Source organism: Etheostoma cragini, chromosome 9, assembly GCF_013103735.1.
Source record: "Etheostoma cragini isolate CJK2018 chromosome 9, CSU_Ecrag_1.0, whole genome shotgun sequence".
In the NCBI taxonomy this organism is placed as follows: Eukaryota; Metazoa; Chordata; class Actinopteri; order Perciformes; family Percidae; genus Etheostoma; species Etheostoma cragini.
Genome location: NC_048415.1, coordinates 7,594,193 through 7,611,790, shown reverse-complemented (window position 1 = coordinate 7,611,790; position 17,598 = coordinate 7,594,193). Strand labels below are relative to the sequence as shown.

General features: G+C 41.6%; 1 protein-coding gene across 2 annotated transcripts; it reads left to right on the top strand.

Annotated features, from left to right (window-relative positions):
• Positions 1-2,013: 2,013 nt before the first annotated feature.
• ivns1abpa (influenza virus NS1A binding protein a) lies at positions 2,014-16,323 on the top strand. 2 transcript variants are annotated; one of them, XM_034882676.1, is made up of 15 exons: positions 2,014-2,264; positions 6,496-6,786; positions 6,993-7,126; positions 7,866-8,035; positions 8,128-8,203; positions 8,293-8,466; positions 9,973-10,098; positions 11,752-11,862; positions 12,421-12,562; positions 12,811-13,035; positions 13,321-13,442; positions 13,720-13,846; positions 14,203-14,334; positions 14,634-14,807; positions 15,129-16,323. In XM_034882676.1, the coding sequence occupies exons 3-15, from the start codon at positions 7,016-7,018 to the stop codon at positions 15,389-15,391; spliced, it is 1,953 nt and encodes a 650-aa protein (XP_034738567.1). In that variant the 5' UTR covers positions 2,014-2,264; positions 6,496-6,786; positions 6,993-7,015; the 3' UTR covers positions 15,392-16,323. The 2 variants fall into 2 exon arrangements, with proteins under 2 accessions (XP_034738567.1, XP_034738568.1); XM_034882677.1 differs by lacking the exon at positions 2,014-2,264 and adding an exon at positions 4,268-4,499.
• The last annotated feature ends 1,275 nt before the right edge of the window (positions 16,324-17,598 follow it).

Below are 17,598 nucleotides of genomic sequence, written 5' to 3'. Positions count from 1 at the left end.
CACACACACACACACACACACACACCACTGCTTTGTTCTCATCCTCTAACCCTAAGTACTGGTGTACTTAAGTAGTGCTAAGCTCCATTCAGTCAAGGCAGGTGCGTGGGTCCTTCTTCCTCTAGATGACGTGTGCAGTAGTGGAGAGGGTTTAACCTGGATGTTCCTTCTTAATGGACATCAAACGACTTATCCTGTATGCTGTCATGACTAACAGACACATAGAGATTATCATGACAAATCAGGAGTAAATGTGGAAATGGGCAGCGTGAATTGAATGGCTAATGCATTCAAAAGACAGGAGACACAAAATGTAAAAGATCTGGTTAGACCAGGAGACTTGGACATTACTCAGCAAACATCCACCCTGCTGAGGTAGGTAGGGTTTTTTCTTGTGCATGGAGGAGAACTTAGGGTTTGTGCCCTTTTCTAACCATAAAGACAGACATGAGGGAAGAAGGTGGAGAAGGGGGCCACTTGAGGGGGTTTGAAGGCCGCATTTGACCAATTTTTCACCTATTTTTATTATGGGCTATCAGTGAAACAGAACAAAAGAACAACAATAAAGAATAAATATTACAAATTGATACATACATGAATAAAATAAAATGAGTAGCACAGATGATATAGAATATAAAAGAAAAAATAAATAAACGATGAAGCTGACAGAACTGAGCAAGGAGAGTGCAACATTTTTCATGTTGGTTGGGGGTGAGGGAGTGCCTGGCTGTCATGGAAATTACAATAAATGGAACCAGATAACCAAAAAAAGAAAGTAATTAAATAACGGGAAAAATAGATGAGAACACTTAATAAAAATAACAATAGATGAGGTATGTAGAGGGGAAATGGGGGGAATGTAAAAGCAAGAATGTAATCGTGGGTTGTAAATTGGCATTCTGATGGCTATGGTGGTTTGTTTTAGAGGATTATTTAGAGGGGTGTTTGGTTGGCCGATTGTGCTTCCTGGATTAGCTGCATCATCGCTGGGTTGATGGCTCTCTGAATGTAGGTTTTTGTGTGGATGATGTTTCTATCATGGATGTGTTTGAGTCTGAGCATTCTGTGGATGTAATGGGTACTGTGGGAGTTTGTACGCCGTTTTTATTGTCTTGTTTCGGATGATTTGCAGTCTGTTGAATTGGTGTTGTTAAGTGATGGTCCAGACTAGTATTGCATATTCAAAAATGGATCTGATGTATGTTTGGTAGACCTTGAGAATGATTTTTAGTGATGCTCCGTGTTTGTGTCAGCTGAGTGCTTTGAGGTGGTTGAGTCTTTAGTTTCCTTGTTTTTCCAGATTATTAATGTGGTTGGTCCATGACATGTTTCTTTGAAATTAAACCCTGCTAAAGTGTCCTAAAGCAAACTGTTTTATGCTCTCTGACCTTACTCTTGAGGGCAATGTCGATATTGATTACTCATATAAAGCTATGAGTAAATATTTATAAAATAGTATAATATATAAATAAAAGAGGTGGATGGATGGCAGGGTGGGGTTGGGTGTGTTTGAGGAAGGGAGGTGCAAATCAAGCATTGAGTGAAGCACCGTATGGAAAAATTGAGATGAAATTCTGACAAAACTTTGAACTTGATAAACTTTTGAAAATGTTTTTTGTTTGTTGTTGTGTTTCGCATTTATTTGATGTACTTCCTGGTACCTAATCATGATGGCCCACAGAAATGTATGACATTAAAAAATAAAGATAGAAAAAAAGGTAAAATGATATATATATATATATATATATATATATATATATATATATATAAATATATATATAATTTACTGTACATATGATTTATGTTTTGCGTTGATTTATTAAACCATGAATTTCCTATGAGCCACTCTTTTTTATTAACTGTATTGTGTATATTCACACATACTGTATGTAGCTACAACTTGAGACAAGCCCATAAGCCACCCGTACACTATATCATAGATTCTGTAAACCCTCTCTGACTGTATTACACCCTGGATTTCATCAGTTTTAGAGAAGGAGTAGCCGTTGTAGGACCGCCCAATGTTGGTTTCGTCACAGGGCGGCCGCACAGTTGTTACCGGGAGCGCGCTTGCCATTCTGTCAGATCTAGTCCAAACTAGACTGAGTGGACGTGTTACTTCTTCAACAAAGAGGGAACAGACATCTACTACTAGCCTTATAAGCTGTGCCTATAGCCGCGTTGCGTCTTTGCTCTAACTCAATCCAACCAACTCTGAATTTGCATTAAATATGTCTAATATCGTTTGCTGTCAAACGCCTCAGGTAAGATTTGTTCTCTCTTTAAGACAAAAAAGAAATTCTGCTGTTTAACGTGTTTGTCAAGGAACGTTTACATTGCTGTTAAAATGTGGAGAAATCGTTAAATCTACCCTTGGTGATAGCAAATGTTTAATTTTATGAGTCCGTCTGTCTTTTAACTTCAACAAATATTGACCTTATAGCAAGATATTTATTTTGCGTTTAAGAAGGAATGGTAACGTTAGCTAGCTGCTGTCTCGTCTCAAGCTGGATGGAAACTGCTGGAAATACCTAGCTAGCTATTGTAACGTTATTGGCGCGGATATATCACAAACCGTTCCCGCATTCAGCTAGCGTTAACTATAATGACGCAGATATTTGTCTCACAATACCAGCTAACGAAGGAACGTTAGTGAAGCTAGTTCTCGCGGTGAGCACGGACACTGGCAGACGACCATATGTGTTCAGCATGGTCCAATTTAATAAATTCAACCGGTGTGGCTGTCTCATGGCTTCTCATCCTAGCTAGCAGCAGGTTGTCTAGCCAACGTTAGAAGGCACATGCACTAGCTTCCCGACCTCTCCATCTCTTTCCAGGTTTCTAACTTTAGCTTGGCACCAACTGGGTGGCTAACATATTTCTGCTTTTGTAATTCGCGTAAAAGTCAAGCTAATCAGATTCTTTTCAGGGGGAAAGGGGGCTCTAGTTCCTTCTCCAGCTTCTGGTGGCGGGATGTAGCTGACGTTACAGACTAGCTAGCTGTTAAGACTCCTGACAAGTCGCCAGACAACATGGCCCTGGTAACGTAACGTTACAGTACCTCACCGAAGGAGGCAGGCATATGAATGATATGTGCTTTGCAGCGAATAGACAAACACAAATATACTTGGGGGCAACCGTAAGAGTTGCCCACCGGGGTACGGCCTGGTGAGGATAACATAGCATGTGTACATGTTTCTTGTCCTTTATTCACCCTCCTTTTAGTGTCGTATTGTGTCAGATTTAATGGGCTGTGACCAGTCTCCTTGCCCTAATATTGACGCGCCACTGTTTCTGTCAACATTGTGCATTATTGACTGTACGGTATCGGTTTTCAAGTTAAAGGAAATTGTATTAGTGTAACGTTATAGTGTCAGTCGGCTGCATGTTGCGTTGCATAGTATTTGACCTACTGTGCTTTTAATCTGATTCTGAGGCAGGCAGCTAAGTGGAAAATTTCCAAATAACACACTGTAGATTAGTGATTTTATGAAATGGGTGAAACAAAAATAGTATTATAGTGTCTGAGTTGTGCTAGTGTTTCGATTTTTTTTTTGTATCTTTATAGACTCTCAACCAATACAATATTTATTTACTGCCTACTTAATTTTTTTTATTGTCACACCCTTAATAGACTCCCTTGTTCAAGATGTGTTAAAATAGCAGTACTGTACATTTCTGAGTGTTCCGCATCGTAAAACTGGGTGAAATATCCAGCAATGCTTCTCTTCACCACCGGAGGGGTGTCTTACAGGCATTGATTGTTCTGTGTCAGGCCTGCACTTTTGTGACTGACTAATCAGGTGGAAAATGGAAAGAGAAAATACATTCAGGGCTGCCCTCTGTGACAACGTTGTGAACAATCTCACCTTTTCTCTTTGATGCCTTTTGTTCTCTCTCCTTTTGTTGGCTGATTTCTAAGGGTATGCCCCAATATCCACATTTGCACCTCATGTCTGCCTGGCTTTGTTGTCTATACACAAATTCACACACACACACACACACACACACATACATATATATATATATATATATATATATATATATATATATATCGTCACTGTTAATTCCCTATTGCTACTTTAGTTTTGAGATGAATCTAGTGTCCACACAAATGACCAAAATGTCAACCTTTTCCCTAGAAAGCAACAATTTAATACATTTGTCAACATGAAATTTGCTTAACACAGCAGTTTGTTGCCAGACATCATTCCTGAATTGCTATTTGCTGATTTCCAGAGTAACACTGGCCACAGCGTGAGATTGTCTTATCAGTTTACCGAAGATTTTTTTAATCACAGCTGTGATTAAGACTGCCCTGTATTAAAGAATTATTCAGAGAGCTCAAGGCGTGGCCTGCCTGGCAGAGTGTTGGGTAAGTGTAAATGAGAGGGAACAAGGCAACAGGCGAGCACAGTGGACCCAAACGAGGAGGCGTTGGGCTTTTGAGCCTTCACAAGGAACCTTCTGCTAGATGTTGCATCACAGCTCAAAACTGGGTCAATGTTTTTTCCAGACACACACACAAACCGGCTGAATTATAGCTTCCCATGCTATTCAGTATAATACAAAAAGACCATGTTCGAGCATGCACCATCATGTTTTAGCGTTTATTAGCGTACCTGTAAAATTCTCTGGGACACCTCCCAGCTTTCTTAGATTGGTAGTTTAACACATCCGCCAACACACCTCTTTGCCAAATCCGAAACAGTCTTGCAGCACCCTATTTTTCCTTTGCATTGTGCTTGTTGCCAAAAGACAGACAAAAAAAAACTTAAAACGCAGTCTGAGGTCAAGTAATAATACATTTTTTTTCTTTCTGATACACAACTTGTGGTTTTGAGTTTAATATGTGACTGAATTTTTGGATTTTGTTGTCAATCTGGTACAGTTTATGCAAGCATTTGTGCTTTGTGGGTAATTTTTAAATATTGAATTCATTGTATTTTTTTAGATAATGTACAAGTCATTACATTTATATTGTTTAATCTGGAAAGGGGTGAATGAAAGGTTAGCTTTTGGCACCTGATTGGCATTGACAGCTTTTTTTCAAATGCAGTTGTTATAGATTGTTACAGAAATCTGAAAAGCGTTTGTCACAGTAAGATACACTTATGTGTAATGTGGAGACATATATTGTCAAACACCTCTTAGAGCATGTTATTTTGAGGAGTAGAGATCTGTTTTTATCTGTTACATGTTTTTTAGGCTTTATCATTGACAGTACTAATGTTGTAGTTCTGCACACAAACTAGATGATTTTACTAAAACTTCTAGCACAATTATTAACATGCTGCTACTGAATGTGCCACTGACAATAGCTAGAGTCAGTACATTGTATGCGCAGCAGTTGAGTATATCACAGCCTTTTCTAAGGAGTCATCGCATACAAGTTTGATACAGAACACTATCACAAAGCTGGGCTACCCAAGAAAGCCATGTCACATGGACTGTGGATACATTTTCAGACTATGGGCAGCTGCTGTGGTCCATCTCGTCCTTTCTCCCCGTATATGTATAGTGATAAAGCTGTTGGGACTGCAGCGCAATTTATTGACTGAGCTTTAGGTTGCAGATGGCATCATGGTTAGGCACAGGATTATGTCAGTTGTGTAAATCTTTGCTGTAAATATCTTTTTGGGACAGGTGAGCTCTGTGTTTTTGTTTGACTCAGCATGGGCTTACAGCTAGTGAAACCTAAACTATTCAATAGCAGAATAAGTTCTTAAGATGGAGAGATATGGGATGATCTCTAATTGCTGTGGAGGTTGGTGGGTGAGTGGGGCCTGTGGACCAGGGTTACATGATGTATGGAGAACTATGATTGCCAACAATTTATAGCAACGTATAACAGACCATCACTGTATCTTTGCAATTGACTGGCTGTGGAAATTCTTGACACAAGTTGTTCCACGCTGCATGTTCCTTATAGGCCCCTGCTTGGATGAAAGGGTTTCTAAAGGGGTGGAGCCAGTCAAAGGGGCTTGTCTCATAAGAAAATTGTAGTGGCCTTGCTTCAGAGAGAGTGGAGACAGAGCTCAAGCCATGAAACGGATTAAACGTTTTTGCTCGACCTGGTGAGACGCATAAGCGGGCGTGGAGATTTAAAAGGAGGAGTAATAAGACATGGGCTTAACTAACAACGCTGTACACCTTTTGGTTTACAGCATATTGGGTTCAAATGCCTAATTCCAGTTTTCTATCTGAATTCTATGAGGATATAGTGATCAGATAATATGACCGACATATCCTTAATCAGATCTATTTTTGAATTTCGTATGCATGTGAGTACTACTTCATGTTTTGGGAAATGGCTTGTGAAAAGGACGCTGGGAGTAGCGGGCAGTGTTCTCAACTGCCTTCCCGTGTTCAAGTTTGCCTTGATATACCACGTGGAACTGACTCATGCTAGTGTTGCATGGGTGCCAAGAATTTGCCCTCTTTCTTCTTTTAAAAAGAAAAATTACCTAACCCTTTTTTCTCCTTTTCTTCTAGGTTATAATGTATGACCAACACAGAATACGTACAACTCTATAGCCAACGGGATCCCGAGGACTTGATTACAGTCGCTTCAAGCCTGCTAGTTTGTCCGTGCGGCTGCTCCCCTTCTCCCTTCTGCTCACGGCCATTTAGTCAACTGGCATTTCTTCTAACAACTTCCCATCCCTCTTCCTGGGTGAAGTAAACTTGAGTTCCACTGTGATCTCAGTCTGCTTTGCCTTTTGCCTTCCTTCAGTTCTACTCTCAGCAGTGTTGCTTCCCTGGACTAGCATTATTCTCTATTAGGTAAGGCCATGACTAATGCATAGGACAGATTATAATACACAATGCACATTACGGGCACCTAATCCTCTTTCTGGTCATCAATTAATAAAGACTGCTATAACAATATTACATGGCTGAAAGCATGTAGGAGAGGGCAAAAGACAAGCATGTGGGGTATTATTCCTTTACTTGGCAAACATTTTTTTTAACCCTACTTTTTTCTGCAGGCATAACATCAAAATTTACCAAGATGATTCCAAACGGCTATTTGATCTTTGAGGATGAGAGTTTCCTGGATTCCACTGTGGCCAAAATGAACGCTCTGAGAAAGAGTGGTCAGTTCTGTGATGTTAGACTGCAGGTATGGTTAATGCAAACACACACACTCACACACTTTTTCAGAGAAGCCACATAATCATTCTGTAAAACATACAAGGGAGTGGTGAACTGTAAGGGGTAAAATGACAAACGTGTTGATGGATTCAAACAGTTTGAGATGTGCAAGATGTCAGGACAACATGGGGGGCTAAGTGTATTCCTGTAATTTGCGTGCGTGTACACTTAGAAGATATATCATATTCATAGGACAAATCTATCTGTAAAATTCTGCTTATTATAGTATTAATTTCTATATTTATTCAGTACATATCCATGTCCTGCACTTATGAAACCATTGTATATCCTGCACTTACTGCTATTGCACTTCTGGTTAGACCTAAACTGCATTTCGTTGCCTTGTACCTGTGTAATGACAAAGTTGAATCTAATCTTAGGAACAAAAAAAAAGATTTGACTGTTAAGTTCATTGTTCCTGTTACGTTTCCGTTTCTCTCATGTCTTAACCTGCCATTTGTATAATACAGGTCTTGGACAAATGGAATTGGCGTTTTGATATTGTTATTGAGGAAAAAGGGAATCAAATGGCTTTGATTTTTATCAGTTGATCATGTTGCTTTTATTATATTCTGTCAATCAGTACTGTGTTATTTCTTTAGATCATTTGGTGCTAAAACATGAACATCATGTTTGGTAGGAAGTTTCCTTTTTAACAAACTCATAGACCCCCTAATTGCTTGTCTTCTTTCTCTTCATTTGTCCAGGTGTGTGGTCATGAGCTGATGGCTCACCGTGCTGTTCTGGCTTGCTGCAGTCCATACCTGTTTGAGATCTTTAATAGTGACATTGAGCCTCACGGAGTCTCGCATGTCACTTTTGAGGACTTGGACCCAGAGGCTGTGGAGATCTTGCTCAATTACGCCTATACTGCCCAGTTAGTAGCACTTTGACCTTTTCCCTCTCATCTCATCTCTGATCTTAGCAATTGACAACCTTCTCATTTTTTTTGTCTTCTCTGTGTTGCAGGCTAAAGGCGGATAAGGAACTGGTCAAGGAAGTTTACTCTGCAGCCAAAAAGTTCAAGATGGAGCGAGTCAAACAGGTATGTTTTTAATCACATTGTGATACAATTTCAGTCACAGGATTTTTGCAAGTTACAAATAACTTTAACACATCCCACTCACTTCTTAGATTTGTGGCGACTACCTGCTGTCTAAAATGGATTCCCAGGGCGCCATCTCTTTTCGGAACTTTGCCAGCTCTAAGGGAGATGTCAGAGTTTTGGCTAAGGTGGATGCCTTTATCCAGGACCATCTACTGGAAGTGTCTGAACAGGAGGACTTCCTCAAACTTCCCCGCCTCAAGGTACTACCTCAAATTTGCACACATGCCATTATGATTTTAAGTATTTTATAGTCAGTGGTACTATTAAAGTTATATACGATTTGAAAGAGTTGGTGCCATTCTGATCATGAAGCTACAAGGCTACGCACGTTGAGAGTTCTCTATTCTTGTCCACCTTGACTCCATCACTAAAACTAACTAGCGTTGGTTGTCTTAAATTGAAAGGCACACGCTGGATTACGTTTTTGTATTTTTTACTTTCTGATTTTGACATGCGATTAACAATACTTAGTATGTACATGTGCATCTTTATAGATTTCCCTACTGCTAAACCCCTCTGAGAATGTATATAGGGCAGGGGACTTTTAAACATATGCAATAGTAACAACTAGTAGATGGGAACAGTGTATAGGTTTTCATTCAACATGGGGACTGCACTGGATACTTTAACTAGTTGAGGTTGTGCTAGTCAGATAAATAAAATGAAGTTGTGGCCGTCATTGTGCTTAACCCTGATCTAGGATTGTACATTAGCTGGGAGGAGATGTAATGCTAAAATGATAATTTGGCAGGTCATACAATAAATCACTATCTGACATTGAAATATCTATTAAATACCAAACTTGTGTATTATACCAAACCAAGCTTCTCCAATGTGAAGACTTACTGGTTCCATCATTGTAACACTAATAGGCAGTAGTGGCTCTAAAGGTTAAGAGAAGAGAGCTTGTGACAGGGAGGTTGTCGGTTCTATCCTCAGACCGACAGGATGAAATCTTGGTGGGAAAAGTTAAAGAGCAGCACTTGTCCCTCCCTCATTACCACCACTGAGGTGTCCTTGAGCAAGGCCCTTAACCTCAAAACTGCTCTAAGCTGCTCAGTTGCCAGCGGATCAGACTGTGGTTGCACAGGGCAGCTTCTAGGTATGAATGTGTGCAATTGTGTGAATGTGATCAGGGCGTTCCTGCAAAAGAGTCTGCCTGAATAAATAAAGGTTAAATAAAAAATACCTTGAGGCTTTTTTTATCAGAACAATCTGTTAAATTCTCCTGAAGTGATTTATGAGGAAAAAAAATTGATGGCTGGCAGCTGTTTGGTCCATTAGCTAATTGCTTTTGTCCCATTTGAGTCACTTATAACAACAAAATATTTAGGACAAGACATGAATTTAGAAAAGTAACCTGAGCCTTCAACATTTCTGTTTTTTCAAACATGTCCTTATGAATCCATGATTAATCCAAACACATGTTTTGCACCAGGAGTTTACTGGTTTAATTAGTGGTGTGAATGTTTCCCAAGCAACTTAATATGATACAAAAGGTGAATCCTGACAACATGGCAAAATTAAGGGAATATACAGGTAATGAATCACATGTATCTAATTCTGAGGTAAATAATCAGCCTTTAAGACAATGTTTTCCAGTGAACATTAAGAGTTATGGAATTTATTTCTTCAGTAAAGCAGTCACTTTATTGCTGCTGTGTGTAAATCTAACTCCGGTTTCATTCCCTTTTGTGTGTTTATAGTTAGAAGTAATGCTAGAAGACAACCTGACCCTGCCCAGCAATGGCAAGCTCTACTCGAAGGTGCTCAACTGGGTGCAGCGTAGCCTCTGGGAGAATGGAGACCAGCTGGAACGACTGATGGAGGAGGTCAGTACCAGGGCGTGCAGTCTAAACTCAGACTGATCTTCATTCCCACCCTGCCCCTTCCTTTCCCTCTGACTCCTGTTTTTGACATTAAGATGTCATTAGGCGGGCTGAAGTAGAAATAGCATGCCATTGTCATGCTGCTATGTCAGGATTGTTCTTTTTTTTTCCTCTGGTTTGTTGAGGTTTTTGCAGTAAGAAACTCTGTACCCCTGAACCATACTACAAATTAGAGGTGAGCCAAAAAGAGCTGCTGTTTGTTTCCACTGTTCTCTTTGGGTATGTGGTTGGTTTACATTCAACCCCATCTGAGTATTACAGTGCTCTTCTTCTCCTGAAACACAAAAAACACAGGTTCTCAAAGGTGTGACCCTTGATTCTGTCTCACTGCCACTTTACTATCTGAACAGGTGCATGTTTTTTGATCCAGCACTAACAGACACTCCTCCCCGTTGATTTATCTCTCCTGTAGGTTTATTAGCAGCAGCAGGAGACCAGACTGAAGAGCCGGGACTGAGCCACCAGGGTAATGAGTCAGAGAAAAGAGGGAGGAGAGGAGCACTACTGCCTCTCAGCCGCCTCTCTTTGCAGCCAAGCAACTCTGTGCTCCCATCTGTCAATGCCACATTTACGGATGCACCCCATTTTTGCATTTACCAGAAAACTCACAAACATTGCTCACAAACCTTAAGCAATAAACACATCTAATTGAATGCCCTTTACTGCACATAATAATATACTCTCATACAGGCATACTTCCACTGACCATTCGAGAACCACTCAAATTAGGCATTGGGCAGAAAACAGCAGTGATTGAAAGTTGAAAGTGAGTAAAAACAGTGATTTGCCCAGTACAAATATTTTATTCCTCTGGTCTATAAATTAATGATTAACCATCCAGGCAAAATTATAATTTTCAGCAACATTTATAAACATTATAGGAGTCTTTTTTTAACCCCTAAAAATGTTCTCTTCAGATGGGCAACTGAGTGACTTTAACACACACTTCCATTGTATCAGTTTATCTGGTCTCAACAGAACATGTGGCTTGGATTTCTTTTTAATCTATTAATGGGTAATGGTTAAGATTAGCTTAGCTTGATAGTAGTTTCAACAGTGGTACTGTCTTTAGTCATCTGGATTTGACTGCCCATTGTGGCTGCCATCACAAAGACCAACTTGTTTAGCTAAAGGACCGGTTTCCAAGCAGCAGAGGTGGAAAAAGGGTCACATGCAACCCCTCCTCCTCCTTCTCTTCATTCTTCACAGAAGATCTTTCCTGATGCAGCCGCTCATTTTTCACCGGCTCCCGCTTCTTTTTAAATTTTTTATTTTTATTTTTTAGATGCATATTAAGGAGAGCCATTGTCCAATACCTTCTTGAGCTCAGACATTTAAACCGCTCTTTGCAGTGGCAGCAGCAGCGTTTGTCTTTTTAAAGGAATCTTTCCATCCAAGTGACTGAAGATCCATGCTTTTGTCCCCCCCCCCCCCCCCCCCCCCCCCCCCCCCCCCCCCCCCCCCCCCCCTCTCCTCTTCACAGCACTGCCCTCTTCTTCTTCCTCCTCCCTCCCTCCTCTCCTCCTTATGCTGGGGTTCTCAGTATGTTGCCATGGAGACAGCCACATGGGTGTGTTGTTCCTGTTTGTCTTTCAGGTGCAAACGCTGTACTACTCACCTGACCATAAGCTGGTGGATGGAGGGCTGGTGATTGATGGGCACTGTGAGATGTTTGGTGGCGAGGAGGACCACCTTCAGTTTGTGCAGGTACTCAACAGCTTGTGCCTGGAGTCACAAGTGTCTACCACATTTTGCTTGGCAGCGTGTAGCTTTATTGTACCTGCTGAAAACTTGTGCCTGGCCATGCAAAACTACTAAACGGCCTGTGCCTGGCAAGAAGTACATATGGCTCATTTAATACCACAGTTTAGCCTCAATGTAAAGACCAATGTCAATAGATTATCAAGACGTGAGCTATGTTGCCTGCCTGGCTATGCTGTTGAGCATATTTTAAAACTGCATTTGGATTTTTTTGAAGCTAATCTCAACCAGTTGAATGCGGCAGTATTGGCTGTCTCAGCTTTTTACCCTCTATTTTGAGTTGTGACTCAACTGCGTGCTGTTAGATCGGACTGTAGTGTGGTCTGAGACTGTAGTTTGCAGTGCTGTTGGCTTCAGATGGTGTGAGATTTCAATACTTACTCAGTACAAACGTTTACATCAGCTGGATCAAAGCGTAGTTTGGGGTATGATTAGCTGGTGTTGTGGCCACTGGTGGGCCTGTGGTGCAAGCTTGGCTTCTGTAGCTGCACTGTGCTCTTGCAGAAGAAACCCGTACGTGAGAGCACCCAGAGACAGATGAGCTGCAGCTCCTCAGGAAGCCTGTCTCCCTCCAACCCAGCAGCAAATGCCCAGAAACAGACCGGCAGGAGAGAGTGGAAGTACATCGCCTCTGAGAAGACCACAAGTGAGTGTAATGCATTAACTACATGTGATCTGTACAATCAGAACTATCTTTTACAATATATTTAATGCACAAGTCTCATATGCGGAACAGTAAGTGTGAGATTTAGGTCAGAAGTCTGGCAGCTTCAAGACGTTCAAAAGTAACCCACTTTACTTGAAAGGACATGGCACCTTAATTCTGAGCTTAATTGCGAACCGTATTTTATCCTCAAATGAAATGTCTCTAAAAATCTTCAATCTTCCCTCTAGACAACACCTACCTGTGTCTGGCTGTGCTGGACGGTGTGTTGTGTGTGATCTTCTTGCACTGTCGCAGCAGCCCTCAGACCTCTCCCTCTGCCACCCCCTGCCTGATGAAGAGCCTCAGCTTCGAGGCCCAGCCCGAGGAGCTGGAGGAGCAACCGCTTTCACCAATGCATTACGCTCGCTCTGGCCTGGGCACCGCAGCCCTTAACGGAAAACTCATCGCAGCAGGTTAGTAGTAAACCGGGTTAAGACGTTAGAATAGATTATGATATCATGTGTATATAATTGGAACTAAAAGACATTGGGATACGAAGGAAGCAACATGCTTCTCTCTTGGCTTAAGAGACAAACTTTACCTTCTATTGCGGAGTTTCTTTGTGTAGCCCAAGTATAATCATTGTCTACGCCAAACTTATCTGGACATTAGTGTCTTAAATACTTAATGTTTAAAATGGCGGTTGTGTAAAAAAGGAAAAACCACAGAGCTCCACTGTAACCTTGATGTTTCCGCAGGAGGCTACAACAGAGAAGAGTGTCTGAGGACTGTGGAGTGTTATGAACCCAAAGAGGACCGCTGGACCTTCATCGCTCCCATGCGGACTCCAAGGGCTCGATTTCAGATGGCTGTGCTCATGGTACAGTTTACTGTTCATCTTTATCAGATTTCTTTGACTTTACAATGAAATGACATGTTGGCCTAGGACCGGACCTTTCCAGGTTTCAATAGTCTTGTGCAAATACTAGGTGTTTTCCTATTAGCTGTCCAAATAATTAGGTTTCTAAAGTCTGTTAACATAATGTCAGCCGGCCATTGTAGTTCAAAGTATAGAAGGCAACCAAAATCTAAATTAGTGTTAAGGTGTCAGGTCGATGTGTCATCATCTTGTGATTTGTCCATTCCAACCTTTACAGGGTCAGCTGTACGTGATTGGAGGTTCAAATGGACATTCTGACGAGCTGAGCTGCGGGGAGACGTACGACCCACATGCTGATGAGTGGGCTCAAGTACCAGAGCTGAGGACAAACCGCTGCAATGCAGGTCAGTCCCTCCTGCAAGGATTATTAAACGGCTTATTGAATTTAAAGTGCTTATATTGTGCTTTTTGGCTTATCACGCCAAACAAAGAGCCGTGCAATGCCTCACTCTGTAGCTTAAACAGAGAGCTCAACACACAGGGTGAAAAGAGGAGCTGCAGCAATATTCAATACAAGACAAATGGGATGTTTTCTGAAAATTAAACCATGTAAACCTATTCTGATATAACCTCTGAATACAATTGAAAATGAGCACTTTAATGATTTTGATCCAGGAATACACTTAAAGTAGCATTTGTTACTGACTTCAGGCTATTTTGCCTTTTTACAGTAGCTCATTCCTGTCTTCTTTGTTTAAAGGTGTCTGCTCATTGAACAACAAACTCTTTGTTGTGGGTGGGTCGGACCCCTGCGGGCAGAAGGGCCTGAAGAACTGTGATGCTTTTGACCCGGTGACCAAAATCTGGTCCAACTGTGCCTCCCTTAACATCAGTATGTGTCCACACAGTCCCACATACACTCAGAACCTTCCCTTTGAAAGTTATAACATGGTCTAACCCCAAGCATAAAGCTGAATATCTTTTTCAGCAAAATGTCGTCTTTTTTTTTATTTTTTAGAAAAAGCTTTAATTATTCCCTCTGGAAAATTGGATTGTTGGAGCAAACAGTACATTATGTTTAAGAACGAGCCCAAAAGTAGGATAACTATTCCTCAGAGAACAGCTCTTGTGATATTTGCAGCCTGAGGGTAAACTAGGAGAGTTGTATTTATCAAGCAAATTTTATTTCAGGGAGGCACCAGGCAGCAGTGTGCGAGTTGGATGGCTTCATGTACGTGATTGGAGGAGCGGAGTCGTGGAACTGCCTCAACACTGTGGAACGCTACAACCCTGAGAACAACACCTGGACCCTGATAGCACCCATGAATGTGGCTCGCAGGGGGGCCGCTGTTGCTGTCCATGCAGGTAAGTCCACAACCACAAACAGGGGTGTGAACGGTGGAATCAGCTGCAGTTCTATGGCAGCTTTGCTAGTGTGAAAAAACAGATAGCTCAGTTGGTAGAGCGGGCGCCCAGATATAGAGGTTTACTCCTCGACGCAGCGGGCCCTGGTCTGACTCCAGCCTGCAGCCCTTTGTTGCATGGCATTCCCCCTCTCTCTCCCCTTTCAGCTGTCCTAAAATGCCCCAAAAAATTACCTTAAAAAGAAGCCAACCGTTATGAATTAAGTGATTCTTTTTTTTTTTGGTCATTAAGCTGATGACTCTCTCTGATCACTCTGTCCAGGCAAACTGTTTGTTGTTGGCGGCTTCGATGGCTCCCACGCGCTTCGCTGTGTGGAGGTGTACGACCCCGCCCGCAATGAGTGGAGGATGCTGGGTAGCATGACCTCTTCCCGCAGCAATGCGGGCGTGGCCATCCTGGGAGAAACCATCTACGCTGTGGGCGGCTTCGATGGAAACGAGTTCCTCAACACGATGGAGGTGTACAACCTCGAGACAGACGAGTGGGACGACTGCACCAAGGCCCTGTCTCCCCTGTCCGACTAAAGAGGGGGAAGACGACGAGGAGGAGGAGGAAGGGAGTTGGGAGTTTCACAGTGCTTCACCTTTTCCAAACTAACAGGCTTAGTGACGTAATCGTGTTTCGTGATGTTCTGTATGTGTGTGTGTGTGTATGAGCGGATGTGGGTGGGGATAGGGGTTATTGGGATGAGGGGTCTTCAGTGAAGGCTGGCTTATAATTAGGGGGTGGGGTGGGGAGAAGGGGTGGGTTGCCAAGAGCAACATGAAGCCTTTGCATATTGCATACAATGTTTTTCGTGCTGTATATATTTTATTTCTTCCTAATTTTTTTTGTCATATGCCAACATTTAATACACTTAGTGCTTTTCTTCTCTAGAGTTGGAAGGTTTGTCACTTGAGGGTTTTCAGATGAGCTAGCAGTGTTTGGTCACTTGGAATGTGGCAGTATGGAGTGGTGACAATTGATTTTTAAAAGTTAACTTTTATTTAAGAATTTTCTGTTGTGGAAATGTAATTTTGCTCACATTTAAAGGTCAGTGGTTTGAAGCCTTACTCAAAGTTGATAAACACCTCATGGCTTTTTTTTAGTGTCATTTTAAACCAGCTGGATTGCTTTATGAATCTTAAGATGGCCTTTTTTATATTTTTTATACACTTGCTGATTTACTGATAAAATAAAAAGGAGTAGCAGACAGCTTCAAGTCAACGACTAACCTGTGCCAGTTTTAGTAATTATTTTTTGGGCACACACCACATGCACAACCATGCTTCTGCTAACCAAACTTTTGTTTTTGTGAATTTAACTAATTAATGTATGTAGAGATGCAGTATCCTGAAAATCCTTTTTTCTTTTGTGTTTTTAAAGTGTCGGGCATGGGCAGATTCTTCTGGAAGAAATGTTGGAATGAGAATTACATTTATAACACTTCTTAATTAATAAATCATTTAAATCAGAATTTTGTCTCTTTGTTTTAAGTAATAACCGTTTAAACAGTTAATATTTAGATTAAAGAGATGTCTGGCTGCGGTTTGTCATAGATCAGCAACTGAACCAGCTGCTTCAAGCCTGGAGTAAGTTTCCAACAGCTGATCCTAAATTTAGACTTTACTACCTCATTCCCAACCCCCCTGTTCGGCTATTACTGTTGAGAAATTACTGTGTCCTGGTCACTGCTGCCTAAGCCTACAGTGACACAATTTTCCCTGGGACTACCACACTAAGCTCCTCTAAGTGTCTTTTAGGAGAGATTATACTAAACTGGCTAACAGACCCCTGCAGCAAGGGATGATGCTAGTCGCTGTGGGGGTGTTGAGAGGGGACCAGCTGCATCTGTGTGACCTCAGACATCACTGACTGCCAACAGCTGATTAAATCCCTACCCTGCATCCAATAACAAGTTAGTCCGATAATTTCTGTGGACACACCTGACAGACACACCAAAAAGCAGCAGAGGGGCCACGTTCTACAGGAAGCAGGGACTACTAAATACAAGGACACGGAGGAGTCTGTACTCTTAGATTTGCATTGCAAAAAAATCGCAGGTATAGTTCTTTGACACGGACTGCTCCGGCAGGAAAGTGGTTTCAACTTTAGAAAGAAGAAATAAGGACATTTTAAATTCCATGCACACTTTTATAAAGGTAAATTTAAAATGTGGGGGAATGTATGACGCAGGACACACATTGAAAAAAAAAAAAAAAAAAGTCAGTTAGAATCCACCATTACAGTTGAACGTCTTCAGTAACAGCTGGGTCTGCGTAGTGTCCAACTTTGCAATGAGTTAATTAGAAAGGAAGTTCAATGACTTCAGATCATCATTGGCCCTCGTAACCTGTTCTCCTTACACCTGCATGGTGTCAGGTGCTTTGGCCTCGCTGTGTGTCACAGCAGCAGGAGGTGTAATCTCAGCCAGTCTGCTGGCGTCACCTGCACTCTAATCCCCTTAAGTCATCCAACACACACACACACACGCGACCCCATGCACTCACACTCAGGCTATCACTCAAGGCACACATACTAGATTAACCTGTCCTAAAACGGCAGTAAATAACACAATAAAAGCAATTCTATAAGATTAAGTCACTGTTACTGAGGCTACATTCGTTTGGAAATCAATGATGAAGCATAGTGTAAATTCCAGCAGGTCACGGAGTCAAGCTCTGTTATTATCTCAGCTCTCAGCTCACAGCTGACAGCTCCTAAACCAGCACACCAGCTGATGGCTCAGCTG

Coding starts and splice junctions, on each gene's coding strand:
- ivns1abpa (XM_034882676.1), top strand. CDS start 7,016: ATGATTCCAAACGGCTATTTGATCTTTGAGGATGAGAGTTTCCTGGAT. Junction 8,204..8,292: donor AGATGGAGCGAGTCAAACAG/GTATGTTTTTAA, acceptor CTCACTTCTTAG/ATTTGTGGCGACTACCTGCT. Junction 13,847..14,202: donor GACAAACCGCTGCAATGCAG/GTCAGTCCCTCC, acceptor CTTTGTTTAAAG/GTGTCTGCTCATTGAACAAC.